The following is a 23,980-nucleotide window of genomic DNA, read 5'->3' on the forward strand; positions in this document are numbered from 1 at the left end:
CTCCAGCAAAGCATAGAGAGTATCCCTCCCCCCACCTCCCCTCCCCCGGGAGCTGTACAATCTATCTACCATATCAATTTTTTCAATTTTGGTTTCTTATTTTGTAATAATTCAGATGCTACCCCCATGTGGGACATGATGTCTCCTGAGGATGACAAGGCTGATGGAAAAGTTACAGCAGAGAGTAACAGGTCAGCAACAGTGGTCCCTTGGAAGTGCATCCTCTTTGGGTGAGTTTTCCTGTTTACGTGTATAAGATCACTTCATTTAGTTGAACAGGGAGCCAGATTCTTGAAATCTGCTTGTGTCTGACTTCGTAATCATCCCAATTAAAGGTTATGTCCCATTTGCAGCCAACATCAAATTCTGTAGAACTTTGCAGGAATTATCAATATGTCAAGTTTGTCCTATCTGTGAAATTTAAGCATTAGTAGTTTCCTATTATTCAAATTATGCAAGGAAACCCGTTTATTTTCTAGATACCATTGAGTGAGTGACTGACCTCTCTTTTTTTCTTTGGTAATAACACACAGTAAATGAGCTGAAAAGGATACATGAGCATTTGTCTACATCAATAATCCACTTCTTATAATGGCCAAAATTAAACTGATTGAATATTTGCGCAGCAAAAAAAGATACAACCATTTGGTACAAGGGTGTAAAAATCAGACTATAACTAAATGGATTGCAATCACTAAAGTTGATTTGACAACTAATGGTCGTTATTTTTCCACTTAAAGTCTTTTTCAAGCCCTTTCGTTTTTGAGGGAAGTTCTGAATTGGTATTATCTTTCTAATGCCGTTGGAATTTAAACTTTCATTTTTTGGGCCTGCAAATCGGACATAGCACCTTTAATGTGTTATATAACTTTATTGTCTGTTTAGTGCCAGAGGAGCTTGACTCTGTGTTTAGTATATAAGTTAAGCTGAAAGTACAAGTCTACTCCAAAAATAACTTACTTTCAATAGAAGCAGAAAAAATCAGACAAACCAATCAAAAGAAGTTTGAGCAAAATCGGATAACTAATAAGAAAGTTATGAATTTTTGAAAAAGTATGTAAAACTATGGAACAATGAAAATCACTACACAAATTGCCAATTTGGTCATCAGTTTGTGACGTCATGTCCTCACTATTTATTTTGCTTTATATAGTTTAATCCCATTAATTTCCTTTTTATCCCTCAAAACTTGATTCCCCCATACCTTTGCCCAGGTTATATGATTTGTATCATATTGCATGCATGACATTTCACAAAATCTTTCATGAAATTGTATATTCATGATTATTGATTTTTATATAAAAGTATCAAAATTCACATTTGTCATGATTTAATGGAAGAAAAAAAGTAATTAAAAAACTCTATAATTATAAGTGCATCCACACAAAAACATATTACCGTACTATCAATCTAACTTGGATGCTGGTGTGAAGAAATAAGATTCTCAGGGGGAAATAGGAAATTTATATTATCAATATAAAGAAAATAGTTGGTGGATAGTGAGGACATGACGTCACAGACTGATGAGTGAGTTTCCAATTTGTCTTGTGCTTTTCATTGTTCCATTAATTTACATACTTTTTCAAAAATTCATAACTTTCTTATTACGTAGTTTTCCGATTTTGCTCAAACTTTTTTTGATTGGTTTTCCTAATTGGTTTGTCTAATTTTTCTGCTTCTATTGAATTTGAAACTAAGTTATATTTGGAGTGGACTTGTCCTTTAAAAGTTTAAAGCCCTTATGGCTCCAAAAAGATGATGTTGAATTATGATCATTCCATTGACACACATGTCGGAGTGTTTCAAAGATGCATTTCCATGGGATGTCTGTGAATTTAAACAAACGTGTATTACAGTTTCTCAAAACTGTTCCCAGAATCCTATCCTTTGTAGCCATTAGTCTACTGGGAATCTTGAACGTCAATAAAATAAAATAAGGAGAGAGATACTTGTTGTATTATATCTGGTTTCTCCACTCTTCACTCTCCAACTTAGTGTAGGTATGCAATGGACCAGCAATGGCCTGGTGATACAGTTGCTGCGGTGATATCAGTAGAGATTGCTAGATCAAATCCCCCCTGGGGGGTGTTCACAAAGATTCAAAGTTAAACTTATCTCTAAGTTGGACTTAACAATTATGGAAAGCCATTAGCATCTTTAAAATATTTTGTAAAAGTTATTTATAAGGCATAAAATGTTGATTCAAACCATTCATATTTTCTATTATCAAGGAGATATCGTGTTCTTGATGAGGAATTTATGAAAAGTCTCAAATACTTCAATTTTTGCTTTTGAATATATATTTTTTTCAAGGCTACAAATGGCTCTCCATAATAATTTTTAAGTCTAACTTAGAGTTAAGTTAGACTTAGAATCTTTGTGAAACACCCCCCTGGTTTGAATATCATAAAGTGGATCCTCCTACTGGGAGAGTTACAGCAGAATTCTTTCGAAAAAAATGTCTCCTACGAAGCTACCTATAACCCTATACTGTTTCTATGTTGCTTCTATGTGGGTGGCTCCTAGCTTTGCCAGAATGTTCATTTACCGGTAAACTTGAGATATTTACGGTGTTCTGAAAGGTTTTCAGTAAACTCCATGATTATCATTTACAACGCTTGCATCTTCTTTCTTTTAAATACACAAGCTCTTTCAATAAAGTCAGTTTTTACACATCAGTTGAAGTAGTTGAAAATGGTGTCATGGTTCAAAATATCAAATAAAATTTCATGAAGAAAAGGAATGAAATGAGTTCTGCAAGTGAGGAGTAAAATCTGAAAAGGCACAGTATTCATATCATTTATTCCCTTCAGATGATCTATTTCTCCATCAGATTTTTAACTGGAATTGCAAGTATTGACTCTGACAGACAGCATGCATATCATGATCTTTTTTCTCCTGCACAGAGAAAGATGCGGCAGTTTCATTTCTGGTGCAGCTTGGAGCAGTACAAATCGCCATCCAGTGTGGCAGTCAACAGATAGCTTCTCAGAAACAAGGTTAGTTTATTGAAATAACTAAAGGGCTAAAGCAGTTCACATTAACTCCTACTGATAACCAAGTTTGGTATCAAGAATCTTTCTTGAAAGCAGAATGAAAAAGATCTTTAAAATATTCAACAACAAGTCAATCATGAATCTTGTTTTATTCTTCATTTTTTCTTGAACAGTTTAATATCAAGGTGAACTTCTTCTTTAATAAATAGAGCACAAGTTCATTGTATGCCTAGCCTCCAACACTCTCAATATTGAAGTAGACACAGCCATGGGTGTCGATCCTTACGTAATACCTATTGTTCAGGGGGGGGTGAATGAATAGATCACCCCCCCCCCCCCCTGAACAATAGGTATCAATTACAGATCCACACCCATGGACACAGCATTGGCTACACAATCTTGGGCAAAATGTTGATTAGCAGAATGGTAGTATTTAGTATTTGATTTGATTTGATTTATTGGTTTCTGCATTTTTCTCTTTTTCATTCATTTTTCATGAACATAATATGGTTTGATACAATATTTTAAGTGTATATAATTTTATACAGATGATAAACAAATTTAAACAAATATATTAAATGCATAATTAACAAACATTAGATGAAGGAGGGCTACAGAAATAAGCAAAGTAGCTTGACGTGCCCGCAGCCCTCAACTTAGTTACAACAACAATAACGTATAATAGAAAAGACTGACTTGCAGAGAAGAAAAGGAAAGGGGAGAGAAGGAGCGTTGGTAATAATACAATAAATCTCGTACATCTGCTGATGCAACATTAGTTATGATATGAAAATAATAATTAAAGTTTTAAGTTTCGTATTGCATTTATAGCTGTTTGTTCTTTTCTTTTCTTTTCTCAGTATCCATTCACTTTGGCGACGAACAGCACATTGAGACAGAACATGGTGTGGCTCAGCCAGTACAGACTGAGGATACTGTCCCTATTAGAGAGAAATTGGTTACTCCGGCTACTGTTTCACAACACCAAGATTCCAAGGAGGTACAGATCGATTACGATGATGACGAGGATAATTCTTATGCTGCATGGATGACAGAACCTGATGATGGAGATGACAATGACACCCAAACATCAGGCGCACCGCAAAAGTGGTAGAAAGTGACTGCCCAAGTTCAACTCGCCAGCCGAGGGAGGGACACCCATGCCCAGATTGCCATGTAATCTTAAACAGCACATGGGACTTAGATCTGCACAGATTGCATGATTGTACAGCGTCAAAGATTTTCATTCGGCATGTACCGGTATACAATTGTGACCAATGCAGGAAGTCGTTTCGTAGAAGGGCTTTAATGGTTGCCCACTTACGCAAAGTTCATGATAACAACATGACTCATTCTGAAATAGTGGAGAAACTTGAGGAACTGAAAAGTACAGAAAGGCAAACAAAAGGAAATAAAGATGAAAAATGTCTTCCATCTGAGACAAAAGCCCTGAAACGTCCAGGCCTCAGAGAAGGACGAGGGAAAACAACAAAGAAGAAGGTCGCAGGGAGCAAGAAAAGAGATGATGGAGATATGCAGGAAATGAAACAACAAACAAAAAGCAATGCCCCTCAGCTTTCCAAGAGACTTTGTATCCGTTTGAATAAGGGGTGGATAAAGATTCTCGAAAGTGAAAGATGGAACGATGAACCCCAAGGTCAAGGGAATACTGCAGAGCAAGTTGAAAAAGGATGAAGAAGACCTCATTCTAACGAGACAGGTAGAACTTGTAATAGAAGATGGAGAAAGAGAAACCTCAACAATGATGCCCATTTCAGAGTCAAAGATCAGTGAAGCTGTACTAAAAGGAGGCTGCGGAGGGTAGAAGAAAATCAAGATGCCTCTACCATCTCTCACTTGGAAAGGAAAGACAGACAGCTGACTTGAAGGTCCATGAATCACAGGAGGGAACGTGTGAGCCAAGGGAAATGATTGAACAAAAAGCGATCCATGAAACTGCGCAAAAAGAAACAAAGGAAGAAAGCAAATTAGATGTTGGCAAAGATAAAAACGACTTTACAACCATTAAAACATCAATAGAAAATGAGAGGAAAATGCCATAGTATGCCTGCTTTGTGATTCGCAATTTGAGACAAAACACGATCGGAACAAACACATGCTTAATAGTCATACGGAACATAGGCAGCTGTATAAGTGCAGTACATGTGGTAAAACTTTTGTGCAGAAAGGTATATACAGAACACATGTCGAAACCCACCAGGACAAAACAGAACGACAGAAATACCAGTGCAAGATATGTGATATAACCTATTTGTCAAAGTATTATTACAATTATCATATGGAAAGACATGATGATAAATCAAAGCTATTTGATTGCGCAACATGTGGTAAAACTCTTGCTAGCAAAAGAGGTCTTGAGAGGCACATCAATAGTGTACACATTAAAGAGACAAAGTACACCTGCGAGTGTGTGGGAAACTGTTCTACACCACCGGCGCTATTAAGTTGCATGTAGACAGTCATAATAAAGAGAGGGCATTTAAATGTGAGGAATGTGGAAAGGGCTTCCTCCGGGCTTATCTACTAAAAGTCCACAATGAAACTGTCCATTCCAATGCTAGTCATTGCCTATGTGAAGTCTGTGGATCAGCTTTCAAGAGTCAATCCAATCTAAAACAGCACAATCTTACTGCCCATACTGATGTCTACAAATACTCCTGCGACGTTTGTGGGAAGAAATTCAAGCGCACGACTCACCGAAATGCCCATATGAAAGTCCATTCTAATGACCCTGCTAACAAGCCTTTCAAATGTAAACTTTGTAGCAAGGTATTTGCAGCTCAAGCCAGACTGAAGGTGCATATGGATTGGCATTACAACATCCGGTCACATACATGTGATGTGTGTGGTAAGTCATTTCTGACGAAGGGTAACCTGGACAAGCACCAGTATGTCCACAAGGACAAGAAACCTCATGAATGTCAGATTTGTTTCCATGGATTTGTGGACCTGCCAAGTCTCAGGAAACATCTAGATGTAATACACAAGATCACCCTGAAGAAGGTAGTGACGCAGAGAGTGCATGAAGCCAACGATGCCAAAGAGTTGGGAGGAGATGGTATCCATGCTCGTAAACCTGCTACCACACCATCTTCACCCCTCAAACTCAGGGTCTGACGACGCTGACCATGACAGTCCAAACTTCAAAAGAGGCAATGTTGCTCAAGTTTCTGAGGTCAGTGATGGCCAAGTGGTTAGAGAGGCACTTCAAGCTATGATGAATGATTAGATTTATACCAAAAAGGGAGAGGAGGCTAACAGATTGATATATGTATATTGGACATTTGGTACATCTTAAATCATTCAGTAGAAATTGTAAATAATGTAGTGAGAAAATCAGTGAAAGCTTTTTATTTTGTATTCTATAGTTCCATTAATTGCTTTTTTATTATTGTATAACTAAATTCAAATGTAAAAATGTAAGAAGGTAATCGACTGGGTCAAATTGAATTTGTTAAGTTCGACTGTTGAATGTTGCTGTTGATTGATTTGAATTAGGTAGGACCCAACATGAAAACCACAATTTGTGATCAAAATTCAATGTAATGACATACATCAAACACTCCTGCAAATGTCACTGTTATAAAGCTCTGGTTATCTTTTTAACAAATGTACATGTATTAGTACTTTTCATGCCTCCGTAACGAAGTAGCCGGAGGCATTATGTTTTCGGGTTGTACGTCCCGTACGTCGCGTTCTCGTGATTCCTGCCAAACTTAAACCCTGTATGTATCTGGCAGAGCTAATGAACTGATTAGATTTTGGGGTCACGGGGTCGAAGGTTATAGGGCTCATTATGTATGCAAAAATAGCTTGTGATTACGTTATCTCAGTAACCGATGGATGGATTACTGACAAACTTTAGTCATGTATGTATCTTGCAGAGCCAATGATCTGATTAGATTTTGGGGGTCAAAGGTCAAAAATCACAGGGCTCATTATGTATGCAAAAATAGCTGATGATCACATTATCATTAGAACCGATGGGCAGATACCGGTAACCATCAAACTCAAAACATGCATTTATCTTGCAGAGCCAATGAACTGAGAAGATTTGGGGGTCAAAGGTCAATGGTCATGAGGCTCATTATGTACCGGTATGCAAAGATAGCTTGTTAATGCCTTCTTATTAGAACTGACGAATGGATTATTACTATCAGACAATATTGTGTTTATTGTATAGATTACGAGAACTTACCTAAGTTTGATGTTTGATCTTCCTTTTTCTGATCGATTCCACAACGTTTCTTTCACAATGCAAGAACTGGTTTTAACTTAAAGCACTTTTGTGAAAATCCTAGGCCCTGGTGAAAGCCCGTTAGGTAGCGCTCTGAATTGAGACAAGTTTTCTTTTCCATTGGAAACGCAAGAATTTTCTGCACCTGATATCTATGGAGATATTGAGATATACTAGTATGCATACTTTTGAATTTGAAACACAATTGGACCACAGTTTCAAATGTGTCCATTTTGAACTTATAGTGGTGGAAATCCAAGTGATTATTCTGATGACAATCACGCATCCACTTACGCTACCCTCGTGTAAGCAAGTTGATTTTGAGAGTAAAGAGGTGAGGTCGTATAGCCAAGACGATCATCGTTCAGACTGTCACTATATACTACGACGTTTACACATACCTCCATATTTACCACGACTAGCTCGTAACACGACCTTTAATCCAGGGTAACTTGCCTCCGTCTGAACAAGACTATTCACTTAATTGATATACTGTACCTTGATTGTTCTCTTTATGGCTCAATATACTCTTGTGCATTGGCCTCCTCGGAAATGATAACAGTTTTGTACATTTACTAATAAAATAAGTTTGGATGCTTCTTTCTTTCTAATAGGGCCTACATGTATCCTTATGATTTCATAAGGACATTGTACAGTTTGTCATACATGTTCACAAGCAAATTATATCGGTTGATGCAATTAAAATATGTGAAATAACATAGTTTTGTTTAATTTGCTAATTTCATAAATATGGCCCGTCTGGAAAATTCTGCTCGGAAATTCTTGAATTATGGAAAAAAGGGAAGATATATATGTGAGATGGAATGAAGGATCATTTTAGAAAGAGAAATAGAATCATGTTTGGGACAGAGAGAGAGAGAGAGATGACGGGGTCATTTGATGCAGAGAAAACAGAAGAGCGATCCCCGGAACGATCTTGAAGAAATATTATGAGCAAGAGAACGAAACAGAAGTACATTAAGGAATATCTAAGTTTTAAAAGTAGGCCTAAATTGCAGAGCTAGGATTGAAAAAACAATATCAAATAGCAGTGGACGATAATTACATTCGAAATACAGGTATCTAAAAAGTGGGCTGGGCCACATAACAAAAATGAAGCATTTCTCGTCCCCAACCGCCTCCTTAATTTTTTAAAACTATATTCTATATTCAGGTGAACAAAACCAAAAAAAAGCCTGCGATATTTGTTTCAATAGCCTCTAAATGACACCAATCATTTGTTTTGCCATATGCATTGCATCAGTAAACTCGCATAGGACAATATATGTGTCAATAAATAGGCTTGGCCTTGGCCAATATAGCATATATAGCATATGGCAGCTAATCTCCGAAAATTGCAAAATAGTAGGCTAATGACCTGCCTCGATCCCCCTTTTTTTTGTTTAATAATAATGCGACCCGGACGAAAAACGCGTTATTTTTGTCATTTGGCCTTAGTTAGTAATTCATACGCTGCTTTGTTCTGTGTCTTGGTGTTGTCTAACTGAAGATCCCCCCCCCCCCCCCAAAAAAAAAGTGAACAGAAAAGAAAAATGATAAGAAGAATTTAGAATGATATTAAAAAGAAATAAAATTAAGATGATGAGGATGAGAATTATCAGATAATGATCGATGATGAAATATTATTGAAAAATGTTAAATTGTCTACTGTATACGTCAATTGTCGTCGACATAAATTTGGAATTCATAATATTCATTTTTTCAAGAATCGGAACTAGCTCCAGCTCTTTATCAGATTGCAACCCCCCCCCCCCCCCCCCCCCCCCCCCCCCCACTCAGTGTTATTTAGGGTACGCATATGCTCGTACCCTCTTTTTGAAAGCACCCGTATCCGAGGACTGCCAATACTTTCCAAACCCCCCTTTCGCGGGCTTTTCGCGGGCTTTTCAGGGGCTTTTCCTGCCTTGGAGACCCCCCTAAATCAGGAAAAATGCTCAATGTACCCCCCTAAATTCGGAATAATTTCTCAGGAGTCCAAAGAGATGAGAGAAAAAAAGAAAAACATCCCCTTTTTAAAGAAATCTCCGGGTGAAAAGTCAAAAACACCCCTTTTTTTTTTACAATTCTCGGGCCGGACTTTGTCGCATGAAAAGTACCCCTTTAGTTTTACCGGACATTTTGGCAACACGCATGCGGTCATTCCGACCTCTGAGTGGGGGGGGGGGGGGGGGGGGGGGCCGGGATTGCAAGTAGATCGACCGCCCATCACTCATCAGTGATTCTTCCAGTACTAGTGCAACTTGTGCATGCAATTAGTGCAGTCAACGTCCGTGCATGCAGTGCTAATAGGGACTTTTAGATTCACACGAAGACGATGGGGATTGCTACGGTAGACGTCTATTAATGCACTGCCTTGAATGGACGTCACACGTATTATATCAGTCCACGCAAATCTAAAAGTCCCTAATAATATGCCCAGCGCAAGGCCAAAGGATAAGGTAGCTTCAATTCTTCTTCTTCTTCCAGTTATCTTCGTGTAGCGAAAAAAAAACAGTCTGAAGCTCAACGGATTGCACCCTAATTCTGTTAGAAAAGGGGAAGTTTGATGGCTCTGTCGAAGGGTAAACTGGCTTTTATCTTATAAAGTACATAGATTCTAAATAATATGCTATTTCTGTGCATGACTCGCACTATAATTATTTGACCATGCCCCACACATATAAGTGTGTGTAGGGGTCTTGACACGCACTCGCACAAGAAAAATTAGCCTTCATTTTGTATAATTAAGGGGATTTAGATTTTGGTATTGGCCTCCCTATCATAGCTGTACATTATAATTATAATTTTTTTTTTTAATAATTCAGATGCTACCCCCATGTGGGACATGATCTCTCCTGAAGATGACAAGGCACTGATGGAAAAGTTTACAGCAGAGAGTAACAAGCTCAGCAACAGTTGGTCCCTTGGAAGTGCATCCTCTTTGGGTGAGTTTCCTGTCTACGTGTATGATATCACTTCATTTAGGTGAACAGGGGGCAAGATTCTTGAAATCATCATATGTCTGACTTTGTAAGCATCCCAATTAATCCCAGGTGTCTCAGGCAAATATAAATACTGTAAGCAACGCTCAAAATACACGGGGCGATGGGCAATTCGCCCCCTTGAGCTACATAATTGCCCCCGTCAGGTTGCTATCATTAAATTAAAAATTAAAAATCGCCCCCATGGAATTATAAAATAAAGATTATCTTTTCTGTTATAACTTTAACACAATATTGAGTTTCAATTTTCAAACCTTAAACCAATGAAATGGAACTTAGATAAGCATGCAAGATTTCTCGCTCAAATGTGTTGGTAGACACCAACACATTTGAGCGAGAGAGAGAGTAAAGGCCGCCATTATTGTAAAGAAATGTACGCTTATTCTCCGGAAGATGGCGCTATGACTCCACATCTCTATGAGTATTACCGATACAAACAACAGAAGCTCGCAGTTTAGTGCGGCCATCAGCAGTGGCTATACTGCGCCGTTAGTACCGGTACGTGTGCACGCTGCGGCCCCATATCTGCTGGAGCTGGAGGCAATCGCGTAAGGGCTAAAACATGGTCATGAAGAAGTTTTTGTTGTGTAAAGGGGATTCCTAATGACCAGCAAATAATGAACCTCGACCAGTAAATCAATATCGAGAAGAAGAGGAAGACAAGATGTTGTGGAAGGATATGGTAACATGGGCGGATCTACTGGGGGAGTAGGGGGTTAACCCCCCCCCCCCCCCCCCCTCTTGGGCTACCAAGTTAAAATGTGATGTGCATAGAAAAACGCCATTATGTGTCCAGACCCACACAGTATTAGATGCCAGGAAAACATCACTTAAAGAGGTTCAAAATAGCAAAAATATTCGCCTCGCCGCTATGCGGCTCATAGACGATGCTCTGCATTGCGTCAAATTTCCCCTTTAATAGCAAAAAGCTAGATCCACCCCTGGGTAAAGACTTAAAGTATAGAAAAAATGTGAAGGTTGCTCCGAATAATGAGGAGGAAATAATGTGCAGAACGGGAAAAATCAGGAAAATGTCATCACAGGATGAAAGTCAGTAACAGCTATGTAACTTGTAAATTTGTAAGAGGGAAAATGCTGACTTAAATAAATGATAATGATGAAATAGCAAATAATTGAGGAGTATCATGGGTACCAATTCAATGTAAATTTGTATTTAAAAAAAGAGCCCCCGTCATAACTAAAAAGAGCCCCTTTGAGAAGGCTCACAGGGGCTCTTTTTTTTTTTGGAAGAGCCCCTGTTCGGCGCTAGTGTAGCAAGGTATCCAAAATATAGCCTACTAAAACAGACCCCAAATTTCTGTAAATAAATAATCAAATGTCCCAATGAAGACAATGATTAAATAGGTGTTATGTTTCTTACCTGTTTCGTGTCATTTTTATAGTATTTGGGAGAGTAATTTTCTAAAAAACATTGATTTTAGCATGCACTTTTTCACAGGTTTCACGCCAAACCGCAGCACAATACAAATGCATAGGCCTACTGCACTGATGGCCTTGGTCGATTGCGGAAAGGAAAGAAAGAGGAGGAAGAAGAAGAGAAGAGGGAAACAGGGGGGCCCGAAGGGCTCTTGCCTCCTTCCCCCCCCCCCCCCCGCCTAAAAATAAATAAGAGAGAGGGAGAGAAGGGAAAGAGAAGATAAGGAAAGAAAGAAGAGGAAGAAGAATAAGAATAAAAGAGGGAAAGGGGGGCAAAGGGCTCTTGCCTCCCCCCCTCGCCAAAAAATAATTAAGAGAGAGAGAGAGAAGGAAAAGAGAAGATAAAGGAAATAAAGAAGAGGAAGAAGAATAAAAGAGGGAAACGGGGGCAAAGGGCTCTTGGTTCCTCCCCCCCCCCCCCCCCCCCCCCCCCCCGCCTAAACAGAAATAAATAAGAGAGAGAGAGAAGGGAAAGAGAAGATAAAGGAAAGAAAGAAGAAGAATAAGAATAAAAGAGGGAAATGGGTGGGGCGAAGGGCTCCTGCCTCCCCCCCCCCCCCCCCCCCCCCCCCCGCCAACAAATAAATAAGAGAGATAGAGAAGGGAAAGAGAATATAAAAGGAGGAGGCAGGAGCCCTTTGCCCCCGTTTCCCTCTTTTATTTTTCTTCCTCTTCTTTCTTTCATTTTTTATTCTCTTTCCCTAATCTCTCTCTCTTATTTATTTGTTGGGGGGGGAGGCAGGAGCCCTTCCCACCCTTTTCCCTCGTTTAATCTTCTTCCTCTTCTTTCTTTCCTTTTATATTCTCGTTCCCTTTCCCTTCTCTCTCTCTCACTCTTTCTTATAATTTTTTGGCCGGGTTTGGGGGGGGGGAGGCAAGAGCCCTTTGCCCCCGTTTCCCTCTTTTATTCTTATTCTTCTTCTCTTCTTTCTTTCCTTATCTTCTCTTTTCCTTCTCTCTCTCTCTCTTATTTTTGTTTAGGCGGGGGGGGGGGAGGAGGAACCAAGAGCCCTTTGCCCCCGTTTCCCTCTTTTATTCTTCTTCCTCTTCTTTCTTTCATTTTATATTCTCTTTCCCTTCTCTCTCTCTCTTATTTATTTGTTGGCAGGGGGGGGGAGGCAGGAGCCCTTCCCACCCTTTTCCCTCTTTTATTCTTCTTCCTCTTTTTTCTTTCCTTATCTTCTCTTTCCCTTCTCTCCCTCTCTCTTATTTATTTTTAGGCGGGGGGGGGGGGGGGGGAGGAGGCAAGAGCCCTTCGGGCCCCCCTGTTTCCCTCTTCTCTTCTTCTTCCTCCTCTTTCTTTCCTTTTATATTCTCTTCCCCCTTTTCCTTTTTTCCTTCTCTCTTTCTTTCCCATTAACATAGTAATAATGAATAAGACCACTCTGTATTCAAACTATTCCATTTTATTCAATACATTTTTAGATATACTCAAATTGGCAACTATTATCTTCTGTCCCATATCCTCATTACATAAGGTAGATAACTTCACACAGGAGCGCGCGACCGCGCACGCAATCGACCAAGGCCATCAGTGCAGTAGGCCTATGCATTTGTATTGTGCTGCGGTTTGGCGTGAAACCTGCGAAAAAGTGCATGCTAAAATCAATGTTTTTTAGAAAATTACTCTCCCAAATACTATAAAATTGACACGAAACAGGTAAGAAACATAACACCTATTTAATCATTGTCTTCATTGGGACATTTGATTATTTATTTACAGAAATTTGGGGTCTGAAATTTGGGGTCTGTTTTAGTAGGCTAGACCTATATGGATACCTTGCTACACTAGCGCCAAAAATTTAATTTGAGCCCTGACTGTAAGCAACTAAGCATGCATGACCAAGAAAACATGTATAAAGGGTGTTTTTTTTAGAGTGGATGCATTGAGGTATTAAAAGTTTCCATTCCAAAATGTACATGTACCACCACAACAATAATTAAAAAAAACACAAACATTAACTTTGACAGCTAAAGTAAAGAAGAAGAACAAAATATTTATTTAAAAGATATATTATAAGTCATCTTACAGACTCAGCATGAGTGGATGAGACATTTGCAAATACCTTCCCATCCAAAGTCCAGCAGGTTGCGCTCTTCTGGGTAGCAAGTGGCAAACTGTGTAGCGGGTGAGGTATTCATGAACTGAGATTTTGTTGTTTTCTTAAGTTTCTTTTTTCTGTTGAAATATTCAAAGACAAGCTCTTCCATAAAGTCGGTTGTTACACATCAGTTGAAATAGTTGAAGTTTGTGTCATGATTCAAGATATCAAATAAAGTTTCATGAAGAAAAGTAATAAAATGAGGTCTACAAGTGAGGAGTAAAAATCTGACAAGGCACAGTATAATTCATATAATATTCCCTTCAGATGATCTATTTCTCCATCAGATTTTTTACTGAAATTGCAAAGTATTGACCTTGACAGACAGCATGCATATAATGATCTCTTTTCTCGTGCACAGAGAAAGATGCGGCAGTTTCCTTTCTGGTGCAGCTTGGAGCAGTACAAATCGCCATCCAGTGTGACAGTCAACAGATAGCTTCTCAGAAACAAGGTTAGTTTATTGAAAGGACTAGAACAGTTCACATTAACTCCTACTGATAACCAAGTTTGGTATCAAGAATCTTTCTCGAAAGCAGAACGATGAAAAATATCTTTGAAATATTCAAAAACAAAAGAATCATTAATATCCTTTTATTTTTTCTAGCTATTACTGACTATTTTTTTACATTAAATGAAACCAATGTAATATTAAGGTGAACTTCTCCTTTAATACTAGACAAAGCACAAGTTCATTGTATGCCTAGCCTACTACTTTCCCTTTGAAGTAAACACAGCATTGGCTACAAAATCTTAGGCAAGGGGCATTGTCCAATTTTAAACTATGAAAAGATACAGATTGTCGATTGGCGGCATGGTAGTATTTATTATGCTGCATTAGTTATGATATGAAAATAATAATTAAAGTTTCAGGTTTCGTATTGCATGTATAGCTGTTTGTTCTTTTGTTTTCTCAGTATCCATTCACTTTGGCGATGAACAACACATTGAGACAGAACATGGTGTGGCTCAGCCAGTACAGACCAAGGATACTGTCCCTAGTAGAGGGAAATTGGTTACCCCGGCTACGGTTTCACAACACCAAGATTCCATGGAGGTACAGATCGATTACGATGATGACGAGGATAATTCTTATGCTGCGTGGATGACAGAACCTGATGATGGAAATGATAGTGACACCCAACCATCAGACACCGCAAAAGCGGTGGAAAGTGACTGCCCAAGTGCAACTCAGCAGCCGAGGGAGGAACACCCATGCCCAGATTGCCATGTGATCTTACACAGCACATGGGACTTAGATCTGCACAAATTGCATGATTGTACAGAGTCTAATAACTCCATTCAGTATGTATATAATTGTGACCAATGCAGGAAGTCGTTTCATAGATGGGCTTTTACGGTTGCCCACTTACGCAAAGTTCATAATTGCAACATGAGTCACTCTGAAATAATAAAGAAACTTGACGAACTGAAAAGTACAAAAAGTAAAAAAAGTGGAAATAAGGATGAAAAATGCCTTCCATCTGAGAAAAAAGCTCCGAAACGTCCAGGCCTCATAGAAGCAAAAGGGCAAACGACGAGGAAGAAGGTCGCAAGGAGGAAGAAAAGAGATAATGGAGATATGCAGGAAGTGAAAAAACAAACAAAAAGTGACAGAAGGAATGCACCTCGGCTTTCCAAGAGACCTTGTATCCGTTTAAATAAGGATTTGATAAAGATTTTCGAAAGTGAAAGAGATGATGAAAATAACCTTACCACGAACAACAGGAGCATTAAACCTGAGAGAACTGCAGGGGTTTCCAATGTAGAAAAAGCACAGCAGAGGCACACTTCTGATGAACATCAAAATCTTAACTTCAAAACGGAAGCCAATAATTCCAGTGGGGGCGAACTGGCTACCGGTAGATTGAACGATGAACGTCAAGGTCAAGGGAGTACTGCTGAGCAAGTTGAAGAAAAGGGTGAAGATGATCTTATTTTAATGAAAGAGGTAGAACTTGTAATAAAAGATGGAGAAAGAGAAACCTCAGCAACGATAGCAATGCCAGAGTCAGAGATCAGTAAAGCTGAACTAGAGGAGGAGACTGGCAATACATTGATTTCACAGAGGGATGAGGGCCAGGGACAGGCTGCTGAGGGGGTAGAAGAAAATCAAGATGCCTCTGCCAACCCTATCATGGAAAAGAAAAGGAAAATACATACAGCTGACTTGAAGGTCCATGAATCACAGGAGGGAAAGTCGGAGCCAAGGGATATGATTGAACATAAAGCATCCCATGAAACTGCAGAAAGAGAAACAAAGGAAGCAAGCAATTTAGATGCTGACGATGATGAAAACAACTTTACAACCATCCAAAAATCAACAGAAAATGCCATAGTATGCTCGCTTTGCGATTTGCAATTTGAGACAAAACACGATCGGAGCAAACATATGCCTAGTCATAAGGAACATAGGTTGCAGTATAAGTGTAGTACATGTGGTAAAACTTTCAATAGGAAAGTTATATACAGAACACATGTCGAAACCCACCAGGACAAAACAAAACGACAGAAATACCATTGCAAGACATGTGATAAAACCTATTTGTCAAAGTATACTTACAATAATCATATGGACAGCCATGTTGGTAAATCAAAGCTTTTCAAATGCGAAACATGTGGTAAAACTCGTGCTAGCAAAAGAGATCTTAAGAGGCACATCAATAATGTACATATCAAAGAGATAAAGTACACCTGCGAGGTGTGTGGGAAACGATTCTACGACACCCGCAGAATTAAGTCTCATGTAGAAAGTCATAAGAAAGGGAGGGCATATAAATGTGAGGAATGTGGAAAAGGCTTCTTCGGGGCTTATCAACTAAAAAACCACAAGAAAAGGGTCCATTCTAATGCTGGTCATTGCCTATGTGAAGTCTGTGGATCATCCTTCAAGAGTCAAGGCAATCTTAAACAGCACAATCTTACTGCCCATACTGATGTCTACAAGTACTCCTGCGACGTTTGCGGAAAGAAATTCAAACGCACGTCTCTCCGTAATTCCCATATGAAAGTCCATTCCAATGACCCTGCTAACAAGCCTTTCAAATGTGAACTTTGTAGTAAGGCATTTGCAGCTCAAGGCAAGTTAAAGGTGCATATGGATTGGCATTACAACATCCGGTCATATACATGTGATGTGTGTGGTAAGTCGTTTCTGACGAAGGGAAACCTGGACAAGCACCAGTTTCTCCACAAGGGCACGAAACCCCATGAATGTAAAATTTGTTCCCGTGGTTTCATGGATCTGCCAGGTCTCAGGAAACATCTAGATTTAGTACACAAGATCACCCTGAAGAAGGTAGTGACGCAGAGAGTGCTTGAAGCCAACGATGCGAAAGAGTCAGGAGGAGATGGTGTCCCTCATAAACCTGCTGCCACACCATCTTCACCCTCAAACTCAGGGTCTGACGACGCTGACAATGACAGTCCAGACTTCAAAAGAGGCAATGTTGCTCAAGCTCCTGAGGCCAGTGATGGGCAAGTGGTTAGAGACAGGGGCGTCTCCAAAGAGGGGGTGTGCAGGGTGCAACACCCCCAACCTGTCAGGATATTGTCGCTAAAATTGCACTGCCGTCGGGTAAAAAGAGAAAAAGGGGAGAGGAAAAAAAAGAGGAAAAGGGAAAGAAAAGAAAAAAAGGAAAGGAAAAGAAAGAAAAACAAAGGAGAGAAAAGAAAAAGAGGGAGTAGAGGAAAGAAAGGAAAAGAAGGAAAAGAAAGAAAAGGAAAAAAAGAAAAGGGAAACAAAAGAAACGGGGGGATGAAAGAGAGGGGAGGTAAGAGCCTGAGAGAGGAAGTTGTTGGGCAGAGTCGTCTCGTCGAGAGAGCAAGAAAAACACGGGTAAATATTGTAGCGGGTTTTGTCCGGGGTCCCTGCACCATTTACCGAGCGGTCAATAAATTTCACGAGACTCCAATCACCTGCACGGTTCTTTCATAAACAGTGAAGCTATCACTCCAACATCATCGATCACACTCAGATCACGCTAGTTTTCTATAATACACGGAAACACAGTGTCATTTTACATCAAAGGTACTTGCCTTTATTCGCGAAGAGCTTCAACTTTACAATGTAACTTACCTTCAACAGCTAGTAGTAGTACTCCGATTCACCCTGTTTCACCTTTCTTATCCTGCCCTACCTAGCTACCTGCCCGAACACGTCCTCTCTTGCTCATGCCTAATACCTAACTCCCCACCCGCATGCACTAGTCCACATGCAAAAGCCTCTTCACGTCAATGGGCGGAATCCGACGACCTATTTGGACACTCCTGACATCAACAGCTGTGCCTCCACAACCATCTTCTGGCGACGCCACATCAGCGACTGCAGATTTCTCTGATTCAGAACTGGTGAGTTGCTGCTGTCTCATCATAGCGAGTGGCTTACCAGACAGTCTTTTTGAGCGACTGCCTTTCCTCCCCCTCTACTTCTTCCCTGGTGCGAGGAGAGACGACAACCTGGAGCGGGTCTTGGGGCAACTCATCGCGTTCAAGCTTTGCCTGAACAACTTGTTTCTTCCTGTCCTTTCCCTTCTTCTCCTCTCTCCGGTTCGGCAAAGGCGACCTCGACGGGCTCCTACTGCGACGGCGATGATCAGAATTGCTCTGCCTTTCAAGATACCTTCCCCGCGACTGGCTTCGCTCCCGGTTTTGGGATTTCTCAGGATGTCTGTCTCTGCAATGTGCCGTTAAGTTATCTTTCCTGTTGTATGCTCTGCTGCAATGTTGACATACAAAGCGTTGTTCGTCCTTGTGCTCGACGTCAATGTGACGATCCAAGTTCCTCTTGTGTGCAAAGTACTTCTGGCATGTGAAGCACTTGAGTGTCCTCTCGGAGTCCCCTCCCATGTTGATCCCTCAGCACGAACACGATCTGTGCATGCAACGAAGAAAGAATTGAAGTGATTACTAATCTATGATTTCAATACAAATTTGAAGCTTCATCCGTCAATCCAGCGAAATAGTCACATAATTATGTCAATTCAATCACGCTAAAGTCAAATCTCATATAGAAGTCGCCCTGGCGCATTCCTTGTCCTTGGTGGATTTTGTCTAGGAGCTGGTATCGGTCTCCTTGGTGCCGGAACTGGGCTTTGCTGTACAGTACTGTCCGCTTCACGTTGCAACAACCCCCTTCGGATATGTCTTGTATCTGCTCAGTTTCTGTTTCTGCCTGGACTCCAACACCATCTTCTAGAAGGTCTTCTGTTTGTGATATTCCACTCTCCTCTTCAGATTGGTCTACTTGCTGACTTGTAGGTTCCTCAATCCACAAGGTAAGAGGTTCACCTAAATAAGGCTTTAACTTGTCAGCATGAACAATTTACCATCTTCTTTCCTCGGTTCTTTGCCTGTATCCTGTAGACGACATCAGACAATCGATGAATGATGAAGAACGGCCCTTTCCAACGACGCTGCAATATCGGAGACAACCCCTTTGTCCTAGCCGAGTTGTAGCACCACATAAATTGCCCGACCGTTAATACATGTGCATGTGCTTTCCTGTTGTAGACCTTCTTCTGCCTCCTTGAACTTTCTGATGTGTTCTCCCTTGCTCGTTCGTGCGCCAGCCTCATCTTGTTCCTTAGGTTTTCCGCATAATCTGTATCCAGACTGCGATCCAGCTCCCGATCAACTTCGCCTATATAGAGGTGTAGAGAGAGATGTAGAGGTGTTGTGGTCGAGTGGATACGTCGCCGGACTGTCGATCACAAGGTCCGCGGTTCGAGTCCCGCCGCCGCACTAATGTCCTTTGGCAAGACACTGATCTACGTTTGCCACACTCTACCCAGGTGAAGTAAATGGGTACCTGGTAGGAAGTTATTCCTTGAATGCTAGAGCGCCGTATGGCAGCCGTGCTAAAGCCAGGGTAATAATCGGGAGCGCCAGGAGTGTCAAATCTGTCAGAGCGCTATACAAGAACCCACTATTATTATTATTATTATTATATCATTAGTAGTTTGTATAATGTGTAATACTTGAATATTGATATCGATACATTATGATAGTGATACTATTCGCACTACCCTCTGTCTATCATCCTACTATCCCTACTTGAATCTTCTTCTTCTTCCTACTCTTCTCCTTCCTCTTTATCCTCTTCTTAATCTTACCATCCTCTTTTCTTTGCTTTCTTTACTCTACACCACCATCATGTCCTTCTTCACTCCTCTTTATCTCCTTTTTATATAAAATGAGTTAGGGCGATCAAATAATAAGAAATAAGCATTTTAAAGTTTGTTTTTTTTTTAACAATCTACTCGTTCAACTTTATTTCATTAATTTGAGGTTATTTGATATGAATGTTTTTATATACTGTATTTTACATTTGTAAAACATTGCCCGATTCGGCCTTGTAGGCCGCGATGCATTGTTCTTTTATTCTCAATAAAACCATTATCACTCCTGCAAATGCCACTGTTATAAAGTTCTTGTTATCTTTTTAACAAATGGACATGCATTTAAAACTGTTAGTACTTTTTATGCCCCCGTTACGAAGTAGCCGGAGGCATTATGTTTTGTGGGTTGTACGTCCTGTTTTCGTGATTCCTGCCAAACTTAAACCATGTATGTATCTGGCAGAGCTAATGAACTGATTAGATTTTGGGGGTGACGGGGTCAAAGGTCATAGGGCTCATTGTATGCAAAAATAGCTTGTGATCACGTTATCTCAAGAACCGATGGATGGATTCCAGCCAAACTTTAGTCATGTATGTATCTTGCAGAGCCAATGATCTGATTAGATTGTGGGGTCAAAGGTCAAAGATCACAGGGCTCAGATGTATGCAAAAATAGCTTATGATCACATTATCATTTGAACCAATGGGCAGATTATCATCGAACTCAAAACATGTATTTACCTTGCAGAGCCCATGAACTGAGAAGATGTAGGGGTCATGAGGTCAATGGTCATGGGGCTCATTATGTACCGGACTACTGGTATGCAAAAATAGCTTGTTATAATGCCTTAGAACTGACGAATGGATTATTACTATCAAACAATATTGTGTTTCAAACAATATTGTGTTTATTGTATAGATTAAACGAGAACTTACCTAAGTTTGAAGTTTGATCTTTATTTTATGAAGTAACGGCCGGAGAGTCTAGGGATTGTGTGAGATACCTCAGATACAGCTAGGCTGCACGTGCGCAAACCTTGATTGTTCTCTTAATGGGTCAATGGGTACTCTTGTGCATTGGCCTCCTCGGAAATGATAACGGTTTTGTACAAGTACTAATAAAATAAGTTTGGATGCTTCTTTCTTTCTAATATAGGGCCTGTATCCTTACGATTTCATAAGGACATTGTAAAGTTTGTCATACATGTTCACAAGCAAATTATATCGGTTGATGTAATTAAAATATATGAAAAAACACTATTTCTTTTTTTATTTGTTAATTTCATAGATATGGCCCTCTGGAAAATTCTGCTCGAAAACTCTTGAATAATGGAAAAAAGGGAAGATATATGTGAGATGGAATGAAGGATCATTTTTAGAAAGAGAAATAAAATCATGTTTGGGACAGAGAGAGATGACGGGGTCACTTGATGCAGAGAAAACAGAAGAACGATCCCCGGAACGAGTTGAAGAAATATCATGAGCGAAAGAATGAGAGAAATGAATAAAAACCTATGAAAACAAAAAAAAATGAGCAAGAGAAAGAACGAGAAAGTACTTTAAGAAGTATCTAAGTTTTAAAAGTACAGACCTAAATTGCAGAGGATTGAAAAAAATAATGACAATTAAGCAGTACGTGGACGGTAATTACATTCGTAATACCGGTACTCGAGAAAGTGGGCTGGGCCAAATAACAAAAATTAAGCGTTTCTCGTCCCAAACCGCCTCCTTAATTTTTAAAAACTATATTCTATATTCAGAAGAACAAAACCACAAAAAAACCTGCGATATACATTTGTTTCAATAGCCTCTAAAGTGACACCAATCATTTGTTTTGCCATAAGAATTGCATCAGTAAACTCACATAGGAGTCTTAGGACAATATATGCAGGGATATGAGAGTATTACTAATATATGTGTCAATAAATAGGATTGGCCTTTGCCAGCTATATAGCATAGCTAGCTATATGGCAGCTAATTTCCGAAAATTGCAAAATAGTAGGCTAATGACCTGCCTCGATCCTCCTTTTTGTTTGTTTAATGCGACCCGGACGAAAAAACGTTATTTTTGTTATTTGGCCTTATAGTAATTCATACGCTGCTTTGTTCTGTACGTGTCTTGGTGTTGTTTAGCTACCCCCCCCCCCCCACACACACACACACAAAAAAAAAAAAAAAAGAATTCAGAATGATATTAAAGCTTATCAACACTACTAGTGTGGCTAGAAGAAATTAGACCACACAGCGAGGTCACTGACAGGTGGCTATCTCGATCACCAACTCAGCTCTCAAATAACATGCATAAGAAATAGACGGATCATAATTATGCAACAGGCACCGATTGGGGAAGTTTTCTATATTGAGGGAGCAAGTACCGTATAACTACAATGACAGATGATGAGGATGAGAATTATCATATGATCCATGATGAAATATTATTGAAAAATGTTAAATTGTTAAATTGTTAAATTGTTAAATGTTAAATTGTCTACTGTATCGTCGACATAAATTTGGAATTCATATATTAAGTTTTTCAAGAGTCGGAACTATAGCTCTAGCTAGCTTTATCAGATCGACCGCCCATCACTCATCAGTGATTCTTCCAGTAGTACCGTCGCGCGTCCCGGCGGCGTCATTTTTTTTTCTGCGGCACAGAATAAAGATGCTTTATGCTTTTTTGTATAAATCTTTGAAAAAGAAAAATTGATGTTAAACCCATTTTTATCTCACTCAAAGAGTGATAAAATAATTATTGTTGGTAATGTTGATGCAGGCGCGGATCCAGGATTTTTAGGGGAGGGGGCCCAACTTTTTTTTTTTTTTGCTCCCGAAAATTTGAAAATCGCGCCGGCCGAAAATTCGCTCAGTGGTGGGGGGGGGGGGGGGGGGGGGGGGGGGGGGGGGGGGGGGGGGGGGGGGTAGTGAGCACATTTTTTTTTTTTTTTTTTTGCTCCCGAAAATTTGAAAAACGCGCCGGCAAAAAATTCGCTCAGTGGGGGGGGGGGGGGGGGGGGGGGGGTAGTGAGCACATTTTTTTTTTTTTTTGATCCTCAAAAAAAATTCAATTTGCACCCCCCCCCCCCCTTGAGCGCCAGGGGGGGGGCCCAACCCCCAAAAATCGTAAAAATCACGTGATTTTACATGATTTTTTTCTCAAGGGGGGGGGGGGGGCCCGGGCCCCCCGGGCCCCCCCCCCCCTGCATGGATCCGCCACTGTGTTGATGTATGGGAAAGGGTTCCAAATCTCAATATGTCAATGGATTCCTCAAAAAAAATTGAAAAAAGGGCCTATGGTGAGGGGGGAGCAGCTGAGTGTAGGAAAAACTGTAAGGGAGCCCCTTTGGGTGTCTTTTTTTTTTGGGGGGGGGGGGGGGTCGTCAGCTAGCCGGCGGTCGTCAGCGTAGCCGGCGGTCGTCAGCTAGCCGGCGGTCGTCAGCGTAGCCGGCGGCCGGTAGCGTTAGTCCCAAAGCCATGTCCAATTTTTAAACTACATTCAAGAGTCCCTTATTGCCAGGTTAAACAAGCTTTTTACATTTTCAGTACTACTTTCTTCCTTTTATTCACTCTCTACACTCCCATGCTATCCTTTTCCAGTCTGTAAACAACTTTACAACATGAAGTCAATGATGGGCAAGGTTTTACTTCTTATATTAAAGTGCCCAAACTTCGCGAGGTGAAACAAAGGGTCTTTCAATAATCAAGTCTATTCAAGCCCAGGTAGGTCTTGATTTAACCCTAAACTTAACCCTAAACTTTCCCATAGGCTCAACACGCACCTAACCCCAATCTAGCTGTGCCGCGGCCCGAGTGCGTACCGTTTGTGCAACTTGTGCATGCAATTAGTGCAGTCAAGCATGCAGTGCTAATAGTAATACGCCTATATATGCAGTGCAAGGCCAAAGGATTCTCTATGGTGGCCCTGAAGGGACATCGCGAATAGACTAAATCGTGAAAAATATGCGATAAAATTCACGATATCGTCAATTTTATCGCATATTTTTCACGAAGAAATTCACGAAATTGACGATATCGTGAACTTTATCGTGAACTTTTCACGATGAAATTG

General features: G+C 40.1%; 4 protein-coding genes across 4 annotated transcripts; 3 read left to right on the forward strand and 1 right to left on the reverse strand.

The window, feature by feature from the left end:
- Positions 1–203: 203 nt before the first annotated feature.
- Positions 204–4,740, forward strand: LOC100889422 (the record flags this gene model as incomplete). Its single annotated transcript, XM_030996474.1, is given in 3 exon segments — positions 204–230; positions 2,907–2,999; positions 3,857–4,740. Coding segments are annotated over 3 exon segments (374 nt in total), but the record flags the coding sequence as incomplete, so codon positions are not given.
- A 986-nt stretch (positions 4,741–5,726) lies between these two features.
- Positions 5,727–6,134, forward strand: LOC105438958 (zinc finger and BTB domain-containing protein 14-like). The gene has a single exon (XM_030996683.1). The coding sequence runs from the start codon at positions 5,727–5,729 to the stop codon at positions 6,132–6,134; it is 408 nt and encodes a 135-aa protein (XP_030852543.1).
- A 3,610-nt stretch (positions 6,135–9,744) lies between these two features.
- LOC105438964 (zinc finger protein 252-like) lies at positions 9,745–18,135 on the forward strand. The gene is made up of 5 exons (XM_011667383.2): positions 9,745–9,836; positions 10,080–10,199; positions 14,157–14,249; positions 14,713–17,448; positions 18,005–18,135. The coding sequence occupies exons 1-5, from the start codon at positions 9,821–9,823 to the stop codon at positions 18,133–18,135; spliced, it is 3,096 nt and encodes a 1,031-aa protein (XP_011665685.2). The 5' UTR covers positions 9,745–9,820.
- Positions 18,136–18,178: 43 nt separating this feature from the next.
- On the reverse strand, positions 18,179–18,643 carry LOC115928784 (U4/U6.U5 small nuclear ribonucleoprotein 27 kDa protein-like). The gene has a single exon (XM_030996684.1). The coding sequence runs from the start codon at positions 18,641–18,643 to the stop codon at positions 18,179–18,181; it is 465 nt and encodes a 154-aa protein (XP_030852544.1).
- Between the last annotated feature and the right edge of the window lie 5,337 nt (positions 18,644–23,980).

Source organism: Strongylocentrotus purpuratus, unplaced genomic scaffold (assembly GCF_000002235.5).
Source record: "Strongylocentrotus purpuratus isolate Spur 01 unplaced genomic scaffold, Spur_5.0 spur5_scaffold_3, whole genome shotgun sequence".
Classification (NCBI taxonomy): domain Eukaryota; kingdom Metazoa; phylum Echinodermata; class Echinoidea; order Camarodonta; family Strongylocentrotidae; genus Strongylocentrotus; species Strongylocentrotus purpuratus.

Coding starts and splice junctions, on each gene's coding strand:
- LOC105438958 (XM_030996683.1), top strand. CDS start 5,727: ATGAAAGTCCATTCTAATGACCCTGCTAACAAGCCTTTCAAATGTAAA.
- LOC115928784 (XM_030996684.1), bottom strand. CDS start 18,643: ATGGGAGGGGACTCCGAGAGGACACTCAAGTGCTTCACATGCCAGAAG.
- LOC105438964 (XM_011667383.2), top strand. Junction 10,200..14,156: donor TGGAAGTGCATCCTCTTTGG/GTGAGTTTCCTG, acceptor TCTCGTGCACAG/AGAAAGATGCGGCAGTTTCC. Junction 14,250..14,712: donor GATAGCTTCTCAGAAACAAG/GTTAGTTTATTG, acceptor TTGTTTTCTCAG/TATCCATTCACTTTGGCGAT.